The sequence below is a fragment of the Lactuca saligna genome, chromosome 4, assembly GCF_052625555.1.
Source record: "Lactuca saligna cultivar CGN05327 chromosome 4, ASM5262555v1, whole genome shotgun sequence".
In the NCBI taxonomy this organism is placed as follows: Eukaryota; Viridiplantae; Streptophyta; class Magnoliopsida; order Asterales; family Asteraceae; genus Lactuca; species Lactuca saligna.
The window spans coordinates 128,376,284-128,390,285 of NC_136420.1; the positions used below are offsets into that span (position 1 = coordinate 128,376,284).

Below are 14,002 nucleotides of genomic sequence, written 5' to 3' on the forward strand. Positions count from 1 at the left end.
ATGTTACAAAAAACAACTATCATTGCGGAGAAAACATAGCGTCTCTTTCATATTTTGATTAATTTTCTACCCAAAATCACTCTCACATTCTGCATGTCATCCACCTCTTTCTTCCATGGCTGAATCCTCTTTCGAGATGGACTTATCCGCCACTGACAACCGCCGCCGGCGGCCTCGCCACACAACTCCAGCTCAGCCCCACCACTCACCAGCCTTCTCGTTTTCTAGCTCTCACACCTCTCCACACCTTCCTGCTTCACGTAGAACCCGAGCTACACGTGTCCCACCCACCACTCCTTTCGCCTCAGACACCGACAAGTCATGGCAAGCTGAACTCTCATGGCAGTATGAACCCACCGGCTTCCACGACAACCGCGGCAGCAACCTTGGCGCCGCATTAACCCCCTGGGCTGAACCCAGCCAGTCCTACGTCGCATCCACCCCTGGCAGCCGTGTATTTCGCCGATCAGCAAATGACTACTTCCTTTCCCGTAACGCCGCTGCAGGCGGCGGCGCTGGCGGTGGTGGTGGTGCCAACTTTCGTAGCTTTACAAATCCGTCGTATGAACATTATTCCGGTCACAGCCGCTTGCCAGGTAGGATCGAACTCCAAAGCTATGTTGGGAAAGGTAACCCTAACAAAAACAATCCTACTCTCAGCAAGACTGCTACTTTCGCAGACATGGTTACTAATACAGAAAGAACAAAAGGTCGTTTAGATAATGGGCTCAGTCCAAAACTTTCGAGTCCTAGAAAGAGTTATGGTTATGGTGAAGATAGTCAAAAGCTTTCGAGTCCTAGTAAGAGTTATATTGACGAGTTTGATGTTGATGAAGATGAGGATGATGATGATGATGAAGATGAACATGTAGCACCAAAACCGATTGGGGTTTTTGGGTTGTTTAAGTATTCAACAAAACTCGATATTTTTCTTGTGATAATAGGAAGTTTGGGAGCTTTGGTCAATGGAGGATCTTTACCTTGGTATTCCTTTCTTTTCGGAAAGTTTGTCAACAAAATTGCTTTAGACGATGACAATGACCAGATGATGAAAGACGTCAAAAGGGTAATAAAATCGTTCTCTTGCATGTTATGCTAATTTCTAATTTATTCATATGAATTCATCTAACTAATTTCTGTTTTTAATCATATAACTTCAGATATGTTTATTCATGGTGGCGTTGTCTGGATTAGTGGTGATTGGAGCATACTTACGTAAGCTTTTGACATTCTATAAGCATGCATGTGATTTATAGTTTTCTTATGAAACTATTTACACACGTTTTATGATTCATAGAGATTGCATGTTGGCGACTAGTGGGGGAACGATCAGCTCATAGAATAAGAACCGCATACCTAAGATCAGTTCTACGCCAAGACGTTGCATTCTTTGATACAGAAATTAGCACCAGTGAGATCATGCATGGAATCTCAAGCGATGTTGCTCAAATCCAAGAAGTTATGGGAGAGAAGGCATGTACAACTTTCAAGTATTTATCATTTTGAATTATATGTTTTTATATATAGAGTCTCCCTTCTCCTTAAGGGCTCTTTTGAAGAGAAAATCCATGACTCCACATTTCTAATAACATGTTGGTGTTTTTGAAATATAGATGGCGCATTTTATACATCACATATGTACCTTCATTTGTGGCTACACAGTTGGATTCATAAGGTCTTGGAAAGTCTCTTTAGCAGTTCTTGCAGTTACTCCACTAACAATGTTTTGTGGTATGGCATATAAGGCGGTTTATGTCGGTTTAGCTACAAAAGAAGTGGTACAAACTTATAAAACAACATTCACGACACACCATTTGAGTTTTAAACATTTTTCAACTATTTGTTTCGTATTTTCTCACAGAACTCTTACAAGAAAGCCGGTGGCATAGCCGAACAAACCATAAGTTCAATCAGAACCGTGTTTTCTTTCGTAGCTGAACAAAAGTTAACAGATAAATACAATATGTTATTGGAAGAATCGATTCCTGTTGGAAAAAAACTCGGTTTTGCAAAGGGTATAGGAATTGGTGTTATATATTTGGTTACTTATTCAACATGGGCATTGGCTTTTTGGTATGGATCAATTTTGGTTTCAAAAAATGAGTTATCTGGTGGAGCAGCTATTGCTTGTTTCTTTGGTGTGAATGTTGGTGGAAGAGGTTTAGCTCTATCGTTATCTTATTATGCTCAATTTGCACAAGGGACTGTAGCAGCTAGTAGAGTGTTTGAAGTTATTGATAGAATCCCAGCAATTGATCCGTATTCTAGTATGGGAAGAAGGCTTTCGGGTGGACATGGAAAGATTGAGTTCAAGAATGTTTCTTTTGCTTACCCATCTCGACCCACTCTTCCAATTCTTAATTCCCTCAATTTGGTGATTCCATCTCAAAGAACTTTGGCGTTAGTTGGTGCTAGTGGTGCTGGGAAGTCAACTGTTTTCGCTCTTTTAGAGAGGTTCTATGATCCTAATGAGGGTAAGTTCTCTTATCCTCTTTAACCTTAAAGAAAAACCAGACATCCATAAAAACAAAAGTTTTCATTATATGATAAATTGTTACAATCAAACCGACACAAAATGGAAACAAATAGTGTTCAATACAAAATTATTACAAACCACAAACTATTATTTCCTTTACTTTAATGAATCCTTAACGGTTTTAACTATAGGATAAAATGTTAAAAACCAGAACGAATTTTTTTTACTATATGATAAATTGTTACAATCAAATATGGAAATAAAGCATGTTGTATGCAAAATTATTACTTTTACTTTAGTGAATTCTTAACGGTTTTAACTATATGATAAATGGTTAAAAACCACTGGCATCCAGAGAACCAAAGTTATATGATAAATTGTTACAATCAAACTTATCCAAAATGGAAATAGACAATGTTGAATACAAAATTATTACAATACAAACCACAAATTATAACTTCTTTTAGTTTAAGGAATTCTTAACGATTTTAATTTGCACAGGTGTTGTGAAGTTGGATGGTCACGATATAAGGACTTTGCAAGTGAAATGGCTAAGAAGTCAAATGAGCATGGTGGGTCAAGAGCCTGTTCTATTCGCAAACACAATTCTTGAAAACATCATGATGGGAAAAGAAAATGCCACAAAGAAAGAAGCAATCACAGCTTGTATTGCATCAAACGCACACAAATTCATAACAAATTTACCCCAAGGGTATGACACACAAGTTGGGGATAGAGGAACACAGCTCTCAGGGGGTCAAAAACAACGTATTGCATTAGCTCGAGCCATGATCCAAGACCCAAAAATCCTTCTTTTAGATGAACCCACAAGTGCACTTGACCCTGAATCCGAAACTCTTGTCCAACAAGCCATTGATAAAATTTCAAAGAATAGAACAACAATGGTGATCGCTCATAGGCTAGCAACCGTAAGAAATGCTGATAGGATTGTTGTCATGGAACAAGGATCGGTAATTGAAAGCGGCAATCATCAACAACTCATGGAGAGAAAAGGAGCTTATTTTGCTCTCATCAACCTCGCATCTGAAGGTGTCTCATCAAACCCTAATAATGGTGGACAAAAAAGAACGACTAGTGCTCAAGATCTTTTGAAATCGAATCATGTACAGGAGATATCAAGATCAGAATACATGCAATCTTTGAATGAAATAGACGAAGTGGAAACAGAAAAACCAAAAGGAAAAAAATCAGGATCGTATATGATTTCGGAAGTATGGAAATTACAGAAACCGGAAGGCGGAATGTTGTTTATCGGGATTATTTTGGGAATGGTGGCAGGGGCAATTTTGTCAATCTTTCCATTGGTTTTAGGTCAAGCACTTAAGGTCTATTTTGATCCCGACCCTGAGAAATTGAAAAGAGATGTTAGGTATCTTTGTCTGATTTTAGTGGGGCTTGGAATCGCGATTATTCTAGCTATGACAGGTCAGCAAGGGTTCTGTGGTTGGGCGGGAACGAATCTCACTAAACGGGTCCGGAATGTGCTATTCCGTTCCATTTTGAAACAGGAACCAGGGTGGTTTGATTCCGATGATAATTCAACCGGAATTCTCGTTTCCAGGCTTTCGATTGATTGTATAAGTTTCAGGTCAGTTTTAGCCGATAGATATTCGGTTTTATTCATGGGTATGAGTTCGGCTGCTGTTGGACTTGGGGTTTCTTTCTATCTTCAATGGAGGTTAGCTCTTATGGCGACTCTTCTCACTCCTTTTACACTTGGAGCTAGCTACTTTACCTTATTGGTCAACATTGGACCAAAGTTGGATAATGGATCTTATGATACAGCCACTAGAATTGCTTCGGGGGCTGTATCAAACATTCGGACAGTTGCAACTTTTGCAACTCAAGAAAAGATTGTTCAATCGTTTGAGCAATCTTTATCAAACCCTAAGAAAACATCAGTAAGGAGATCACAAATCACTGGAATGGCGTTAGGGTTTTCACAGGGTGCAATGTATGCAGCTTATACTGTGATTTTATTGTTCGGGGCTTACCTTGTGAAACGAGGTGACACTTCGTTTGGTGATGTTTACAAGATTTTCTTGATTCTTGTTTTGAGCTCGTTTTCAGTTGGTCAACTCGCGGGTCTTGCTCCGGACACGTCAGCAGCTTCGACAGCGATTCCGGCTGTTTTTGGTGTTATTAGTCGCGTTCCATTGATTCGTGGGAAAGGGAGAAAGATTGAAAGCTCGAAGATGTTTGATGTTGAGTTCAAGACGATTACCTTTTCATATCCTTCGAGGCCGAATGTGATTGTGTTGAGGGATTTTAGTTTGAAGGTGAAAGGTGGAACCATGGTGGCGGTGGTCGGAAGTAGTGGCTCCGGGAAGTCTACTTTGATTTGGTTGACACAGAGATTTTACGATCCGATTAAAGGTAAGGTTTTAATGGCGGGAATTGATTTGAGGGAGCTCGATTTGAAATGGCTACGATCTCAAACGGCTTTGGTGGGTCAAGAACCGGCATTGTTTGCGGGTACGATTCAAGAAAACATCGGATTTGGGAACCCTAATGCTTCATTTGCAGAAATTGAAGAAGCTGCGAAAGAAGCTTACATTCATAGTTTCATCTGTGGACTCCCTGAAGGCTACGATACTGAGGTATGTATTCGAGAAATCATCCGATTTGGGAAACCCTAATTTGTATTTTGATTATCGAGATTTTGTTTTTGGTAAATCGTAATTAGGGTTCTACATTGTAGGTGGGTCAAAGTGGGGCTCAATTATCCGGAGGTCAAAAACAAAGATTAGCAATCGCAAGGGCGATATTGAAGAAATCAAGAATACTATTACTAGATGAAGCAAGTAGTGCACTCGATTTGGAATCAGAAAAGAATGTTCAAGAAGCGTTTAGGAAGATTACCAAACGGACGACCACCATTGTGGTGGCGCACCGCCTCTCCACCATCAGAGACGCCAATGTGATAGCGGTGGTCCAGGAAGGGAGGCTGACGGAGTATGGAAGCCATGATAGGCTTATGACTTCACATCATGATGGTGTTTATGCTAGCCTTGTCCGTGCTGAAACAGAAGCAAATGCTTTTGCATAAGTGCAAGCAGGATATATCTATAGATTTTGAAACCCCATCCCTTGATGATCACAAGCTATAACATTTTTACTGTAATTTCTTTTGGTGATCATGCATTCTTCCATTTTTGAAATTATGGTTACATGAATAATTAAATAGACTAATAGTTAATGTGCACTTCTCTTTTCTCTTCTACCAAAAAAAGCCCACAAATAGGGTCATCATTTGGACCAAAACAGTTTCGTAGAATATTGTGGATTTAGGATCCGACTGGAAGAGGTTTATCGAGTTGAGTTTCGGGTTTTCCAAAACAGTTTCGTAGAATATTGTGGATTATGGATCGGATTGGAAGAGGTTTATCGAGTTGAGTTTCGGGTTTTCTGTTTCTTGGATCGGTACAATTTTACATGCATACGGTAAAACTCATTAAAATGGGTTTTTGGATTGGATACAACTCGTTAAACGAATATAACACAAAAAACGATAAAATTAGGGAAATCTTAAGAAAAGTCCCAAACTTTTGGGGAAGTTTCAATAAAGTCTAAAAAAAAAATTGAACAGAAAAGTCTCGATTATTTAACATTTTGCCAAAATTAATGAAAAAGTCATTTTAATATTTAATCAGCAAATGACAGATTATATGATTTTCTCAAAATAATGAGACTTTTATGTTCAAAAATTTTCTTTAAGGACTTTTTTGGAAATAATCGTATGTCAATCCAAATTAAAACGAATGAAATGTTTTTTTTTTAAGATTTCACAGAATATGACAAAACTGATTTTGGTTGAGAGAAGTCAGAACGGTCGGTTCTCTTTTGTTTCTTTCTATGCAACGTGCGAGAGGGCAAGGTGGAGTACAAGAAAGTGTTATTGTTGTCGTACGTGTTATAGGAGAAAGGTTGTACGCAATTGGTCAAAATCAAATGGATAATTAGAAAAAAAGATTTGAAAATAATTTTTTTTTCTTTTAATAATCCGGTTAAAAACCGGTTTTTACCTGGAACCGACCGGATCCAGATTGGACTAGTAAAATATTCATACCAATTTTGATCAATTCCTAGAATCGAGAATCGGTCCGAGGGTCAAAAAAATGGTTCAGGTCTAGGTCCGGTCCACCGGTCAAAATGCTCACCCCTACCCACAAACACACATGAATAATTTCTAAACAAAAAAACATTCGCTCATCATTCATCATATTTATTCAATACATAATTCATTTTATGTTTAATATAAGAGATTACGGTGATATGTATTCGGAAATTCATTGTCTACATTAGATTTTAGAATATTTATGTTAACCATGCATGAAATCAACATATAGTTTCTAACAAAAGAGAAGTAATCCACAAGTTGGTTTTTGATATTGAACTAGGTGTTGCACCCGACATGTTGCTACAAAAATTCTATTTATCTACAATAGGCAAGAGATGGTTATAGTAGTAGTAGTTCAATTATACAAACTAGTCACTAGTATTGATATACTTAGATGGATTTTTTAAAATACATTGTTATAGAAGGGAGAAATTAAATTATGATGCTATAATCAACTAATGAATGTACGTATATTTGTATTTCTTTAATTTAAAGCTAAACAAAACATTATAGAATGTCTTGAAAAGTCTTTAGACAAACAAATTAATTGAATTAGTAAGTGATACCTTTGAAAGGAGACTTCGCAATAAATAAGTCCTTAAAGAAGTCGTCAGATTCTTCAAACTCAGTACGAGGCCAAGCGTCTAGTCCATTGTTTTTGAATGAGGATTGCACCGCATTTTGATGTAGATGTTGTGACCATATATGGATAAATAACATAATACAATATATTGTTTGCATTGATAGATTACTTGAAACGCCCGTGAATTCACATTTTAAGTATTAGAAATTATAAATAACTAGATGTGTACCCACGTAAAGCGACAACAATAAATAGCTCTTTTCACGAATAGTTTTCTTACGTGAAAATATTTATTAGATTTTATTATTGGTTATTATGTAAAAACAATTATCACTTTTAAATAAAATGATTATGTTTAGACCTTATATTTATATTGCATGTTTATACATTTAATGTACATTAATTAATATCAAAGTCTTTTTTTTAGTAAACAACACGAAATTGGTACCGGTGTTTAGTTTAAAAAAATTTAATTAATTTATATATACATGTTTGATATTTTTAAAATTATCATTTTGGTCCAAATTAATTTTCTTAATAACCTTCCTTAATTCAAGTCTTCAAATTTTTAGCAAGTAATAATGATATTTATGCAAAACTGATTTGTACAAAAAACTTTGTAACTTATAACTCTTAAAATTCAAGATCTGACTAATATAAGTTAAAATACAACATAAGATTGTGTCACCGAACAATTAAATCTTCGAATATGATAATTGTAAATAAATAAGAATCATTCATACATGATACGAGTTATATAAATGGTATTTATATATATTGTGCACATATTTTATAGACAAATATTATGGGCTTATAATATTTGTATAAAACCTTATTATAAATTTAACAAAATTACGTTAAATAAAGTTTAAATTAAAAGATTATTTAGAATAAATAATCTTAATGAAAGTTTTAGTAGTCGTAATGGTGATTCCATAGGTATAAAGAAATCTCAAATCTGACTTCATATGAGTAAATTATGATTTTTCTAAGTTTCGCGTTCAACCCGATACAATAATATGCGCCATAAAAAGTGAACCGGAGATAGGTTGGTTTTTAGACAAAGTAATGTAAAGGAAACTCAAAGTCCTCTTGAATACAAGATTATTCATAACATGAATGCCTAAATCTGACTTCGTATGAGGAAGTTATAATTTTTCGTGACGACACAATACTATAGTATGTGTCATAGAGTACGAAATAAAGATCGTTCGCTCGTTAGATTAAACTATCTTAACAAAAGTTGGTGTCTATGAAATTACGAATCTATCGATATAGAGAATGTCGAGAACAGGTCTTGTATGCGAAAGATATGGACGAAACTTGGTCCTTACTATTAACACGCGACGAATTCAATACAGATTTGTAAATTTGAGATAGAATGAGAATTAGCCGATGTATTCTAAACGAAAGTTATAGTACTTGTTGCAAAATCAGGGATATAAAGAACCTTGAAAACGGAGCTCATACATGGAAGATATAGACAAAAAGTGGGGCCTACTCTTGGGACGTGGTGCACCCTATAAAAGGCGTGATGGGCCCCGTGTCCAGATCCTTATAAATACAAGTCTTATTTTGTTCATTTGTTGCTCATCTTTTCTTAAAATTCTCTCTAGAAATTCCATTTCTTACATGTCCATTTCCTCTTAGTTTTTAGAGTACTTTAATGAGGTTTTGCGGTGTCAGAGAGCCGACGAAAAGAAGTTTTCAGAGTCAAATTTCTACACATGAACTTTCTAAACTTCTGCTAGAAAACCTGATAAATTAAGTTGCACTTACTACGCTTTAAGTACAACTTATATTTATGTTCATAGTCGTTATTATGAGCTTAGAAAGAGGATTTATCAGTAATATCAGTCGTTATGTTGATCGATGTACTTAAGAGAATGATGTCTATGCTAGATATATGAGGTGTTTAAAGTGGATTTTCCAAACAATATATATTGATATGCCAAATGGATCATATCTCTGATACGATCTTACGTGGTTATTTCTTATCAACTATCAGTAAGTATTTCTTTTGGGGTTATTGATAAACCTGAGAAAAACATTATAACGATTAAACTTTATAAATACAAATGAATACTAAAATTTATTAATATTCATATTTAGGTCATTTTAAAGGGAAATCTGAAGTATCAGTCAAAGAGTTGACTTTCACGCAAGTCTTTCACCTTTATCAGGTGAGTGCATAGTTAATTTCATGAACTTGATTTTAATACAAGTATTTATTAAAATTATTTAATATATGTTGAAAGTTTATACATGAATTAATGGGAAAACGATGCATATAACCTACGAACTATTTAGGGTTTACGCTTTTAGTCACTAATTTTTTTATGGATTTATGACGGAACTAAGTTGTGGGTAACCTGTTCTTTTAGACTAATTACTTGTTTTGGCCGGTTTGGATAATAGATAGATCAAATTTGGGGCCCACCTCTCTTTCTCTCTCTCTCTCTATCTATCTATATATATATATATATATATATATATATATATATATATATATATATATATATATATATATATATATATCTATATATCTATCTATCTATCTTAGCACTACTGTCACTCATTACCGGTCGATTAAAAAATCTTTTATGGAAGTTAAACATTAGTGCACCAAACAAAAATCAAAATCCCTTCGAAAATCACAACATCACGCATCAACAACCTTTAGCTACATTCTATAAACCTACCTCACTTAAATCTGTTTTACAATTTCTTTAAAATGTTTGTTGAAGTTTGATAGATAGCTTCCTCATTACTAATGTAAAAACCCAAACGATCCTAATGTAGGGTTTTTTCTTTTTCATTTCAAATCCTTGATCGCCACAGTAAAAAATCCTGGTTCGTATTCCCCTTTCCTCAAAAATCGAATGTTGTTATAGGTTAATAATATTGAATTTTTGCAAGTTTCAGCGAATTGTGACCATTTCTTGAGGTTATGGTGAGGTGGCGATCGATTAAGATTGTTAAAAGCTTATTTACATGAAGAACAAAGCTTCGATGATATTGTACAAGGATTCCATGGTGTATTTCATGATCCATCTCTATTTTCACCATCGTTTCTGAGATCTTGACTTTGGTCCAATAAACATGAGCCTCTAACCAACAATTCATCATTATTGTTCCTTGAACAAGATTTTATGAGTTTTTTTTGGGTTACTATGTGCGATTTTCGGTGATATGTTCATACTCTAAAACAAGTTTTCAAATCTAACCATTCTCCGCCTCTTTCTACTATGCATCTTTATATCGTTTTTTTAATCAAACTAGATGTGTTCACAAATTTCAATCGATGGGATTAATGGAACCATTGAAACATGAGCGAAGTTCGAATTATTAAAATACCTGATAGTTGATAGCTGATAAATCAAATTTTGATAAATTGAGTACCATTACAGGAGCCCACTAATCTCTCATTTGCCTCAGAATGTCCCAATCTATCTAGCAGTCTCGCTTGGCATCGCGATCTAGTGAAGATGATGGTCCAAATGGCGGTGAATTAGATGGAAGGCATTGGTGATTAGGGATGTCCCTGGAAAAGACAAGGTCTATCCATAGGGAAGATTTAGAGTCTATCATCGTCACAACCTTAATCATTAGCTTGGATTCGTTGCCTTCATCTTCAACCTTCATCATTGCCAAAGAATATTCAAGCATAATATGGCTGCAATCAAGGTCAAATATATAGCAGGAACATATATACAGAGCTTTAGAGAGGAAAAAGATTAGAAATTTAGGTGGTTGATTGGTGTATGATGGTTGTTCATTGGTAGTGTGGTTTACTAGTTTATGAAGGTGAATGATGAAGATGATCTAGTGCTAGTGTACTACGAGAGAGAGAGAGAGAGAGAGAGAGAGAGAGTTAGTTGTGCACCCCTCTTAATATTTTTAATTATTTAAATGTAAAAGTATGTAAGATGTCATAAGGGGTAACCGGATTACCCCTTCGTTTTCTCAAAAAGGATGTTTTAGACCCGACACAACCAACTTTGTTCCCTTAAAAGACACAGAATTAACATTAGGGACTAAATGAGTCAAACCTAAAAAGTTTGTGGGTTATATGTGTCATTTTCCCTATATTAATTATGTATGTTGTATGTTTCATTAAATGGAGTATAAAGATCTGAGGCATCTGATTTTACCCGCCAATTATTTGCTAAATTGCTTGAATCAAATATTTCAGTCAATTCTTTTGTAATCTTTGAACTATCATATCTCTCTCATACTAGCTTGGAATGATTTGGAATTTTTTTATGCATATTCTCCTTTGTGTTAGCTACAAGTTAGGTTCTGAAGTTATTTTAATTGGATTAATATTGGCTGAGTTATAGTCCTTTGAACATGGGATGTTACGGCTGTTTTTTTTAGCACTTTTACTTTGTTCAAAAAATTTTGTGCATTTTTGAACTGTCATATTTTTCACATTCTAGCTTTTAATAAGCTGACATTTTTCCAATGTATTGTCCTATGTGTTAGCTACAATGTAGGCTCTAGAATCATTGTAATTAGATTAAGTCGATTATTTGGATCAAGTGACTCGGGGGATACTTGATCAAGTGACTCGGGTATTACATTTTGTTAGAATAAATTAAAAGTCTTTAATGTCTAACACATTCAGTTAGAATTTATAGTTTTATCTTTTGGAATATACTGAAAGTTTTAATATGTTGAAGTTGATTATGTTTTCTTTATGGATATAGATTTTGAAGAGGCTATCATTGATATGGAAAAAGAAGAAAACATGGAGAACGCGAGTATTCTAGCATAATGTATTCTTTCAGAATGTATAAAATGTTTCTTAAGAATAATATTATTTCAGAATGGATTAGTGTTTTTGTTAGATTTTGATGTTTTTTTCTTTTTTTAACCATTCTTAGTGTTAATCTTTAAGAATAAATGTAATTCTTAAACAATTGTTAATCATTTTTTTCAGAATGAATGTAATAATTGTTTATAGTCTTATTCTTTACAAATTTATGTAATTAGTGATTCTTAAAAAATAAAATCCATATTCATTAGAATATATTATTCTTAATAATATGTTGTATAATTCTTTAAGCATGAAACCATATTCCACACGAATAAAATAAAAAATATTCGGTTAATTATAAAAAATATCTGAATTGGAACTACATTCTGGAAGAATAAAATAAAAAATATTTTTCACTAGTTTATTGTTGTCATTCTATCATTCTGACACAATAAAATCAGATTTTTAGATTTGAATTAATTTAAAATATTCAGATATTTAAAAATAAGGGAATTAATTATCCCTTTAAATCTGAAAATTTTCTTTTCTAATATAGGTTAATTGACCAAAATACCCTTATGATGAAATGTGTATGATTATATGGTACATGTTACCCTATTGTAGTATCATAGACCATCATCATGATCTTTGATTCTATTCCATCCGGTGGTCCAAATCTGTGCATTGTGGCACACAATAGTTAGTAATAACAAAATAACCTAAGTCTATATATATATATATATATATATATATATATATATATATATATATATATATATATATATATATCTTACTACTTTATAATACACAAATAATATGGATCCCACATAATTTGAAGACTTCATCTTAAAAACAAGTAAAAACAAGGAACTTAGTTATGGACCATTTGATTTAAGTTGAATGGTTTAGATTGAAAAATAAGAATCCATGTGAACAACATCCCTCTAATAAAAAACAAGTATTATAATTGAACAACTATTTAAACACAATATACCATTCTTTATGCTCAAACTAACACTTTTTATACCCATTAGCAGATCGATATCAATTCCCGTCTCCCAGCAGTACACACCCGTTTGTTTCCTTCAAGGACTTTAAATGTTTCCAGGTTCACTCTCAAATTTATCTATCCAACAAAATTTCACCCACCACTATGAAAACTCCAGATGCTGCTTTGCTCCTTCTCCTTCAAACTCTAGAAGCTCACTAGAATTTGTGTCGTTGCTACCTGTCACGACCATTATGAACTCCGGAAACCTGTCAGATTCAACCATATCCTCCATTAGTCACTACTCTAACTCCGATCACTTCTCCTCCCTGATGTCTCTCTCTCTAGACAATCAATGTATACTGGCCTAAACTAACTCACCACTACTACCTTGAAACATCCCAAAAATACAGTAAAAAAAAAAATTTGTTTTTAAACCATTAATAAAATCATAAACAACATTATCATAGAAAAATCAAAAACCATATATCTTAAAATATCAAAACTGTCAATGTATCAAAATCTCATATCAAACATCAGAGTGAAATATCCTAGACTAAAGCGGTGGTGTGTGCCATGCGATCATCCCGAGCCCTTCCCTTTACTAGCGGAAGTACCTGAAACCAAAACTAAAAACTGTAAGCACGAAGCTTAGTGATCTCCCCCAAACTACCACATACCATACATATAACATATAACATATAACATATAACATGAACTTTAGGACTTCGCCCAGCTGCATCGGGATGAACTCGACATTGGCTTACCCGACATCGGACTCCTGCCCGGCATCAGGCTTATCTCAGCATAAGACCATGCCTGGCATCGGGCCTCGCCCGACATCGGGCTTGCCCCAGCATACACACATCATATCATATATCATAAGCACATAACATAATCATATAACATACATCGGGCTTGCCCCGGCATCGAACCGAATCCCGAAACACATAACAAATAACATATAAGCTAACATACATCGAACTTGCCCCGAAATCGGACCTAGGCCCGAAACACATAACACATAACATGCATGAATCACAAATACCTCA

The 14,002-nt window shown here is 34.6% G+C and overlaps 1 protein-coding gene across 1 annotated transcript; it reads left to right on the plus strand.

The window, feature by feature from the left end:
* Positions 1 to 5,632, plus strand: LOC145042792 (ABC transporter B family member 19-like). The gene is made up of 8 exons (XM_078991272.1): positions 1 to 779; positions 837 to 1,066; positions 1,161 to 1,215; positions 1,298 to 1,473; positions 1,614 to 1,778; positions 1,862 to 2,474; positions 2,978 to 5,097; positions 5,199 to 5,632. The coding sequence occupies exons 1-8, from the start codon at positions 116 to 118 to the stop codon at positions 5,544 to 5,546; spliced, it is 4,371 nt and encodes a 1,456-aa protein (XP_078847398.1). The 5' UTR covers positions 1 to 115; the 3' UTR covers positions 5,547 to 5,632.
* Positions 5,633 to 14,002: the final 8,370 nt, after the last annotated feature.

What these genes read in the sequence shown, in the direction of transcription:
- LOC145042792 (XM_078991272.1), top strand. Translation starts at nt 116, where the DNA reads ATGGCTGAATCCTCTTTCGAGATGGACTTATCCGCCACTGACAACCGC. An exon ending in TGATGAAAGACGTCAAAAGG is followed by an intron (nt 1,067 to 1,160) that starts GTAATAAAATCG and finishes ATATAACTTCAG; the next exon opens with ATATGTTTATTCATGGTGGC. An exon ending in AAGAAGTTATGGGAGAGAAG is followed by an intron (nt 1,474 to 1,613) that starts GCATGTACAACT and finishes TTTGAAATATAG; the next exon opens with ATGGCGCATTTTATACATCA.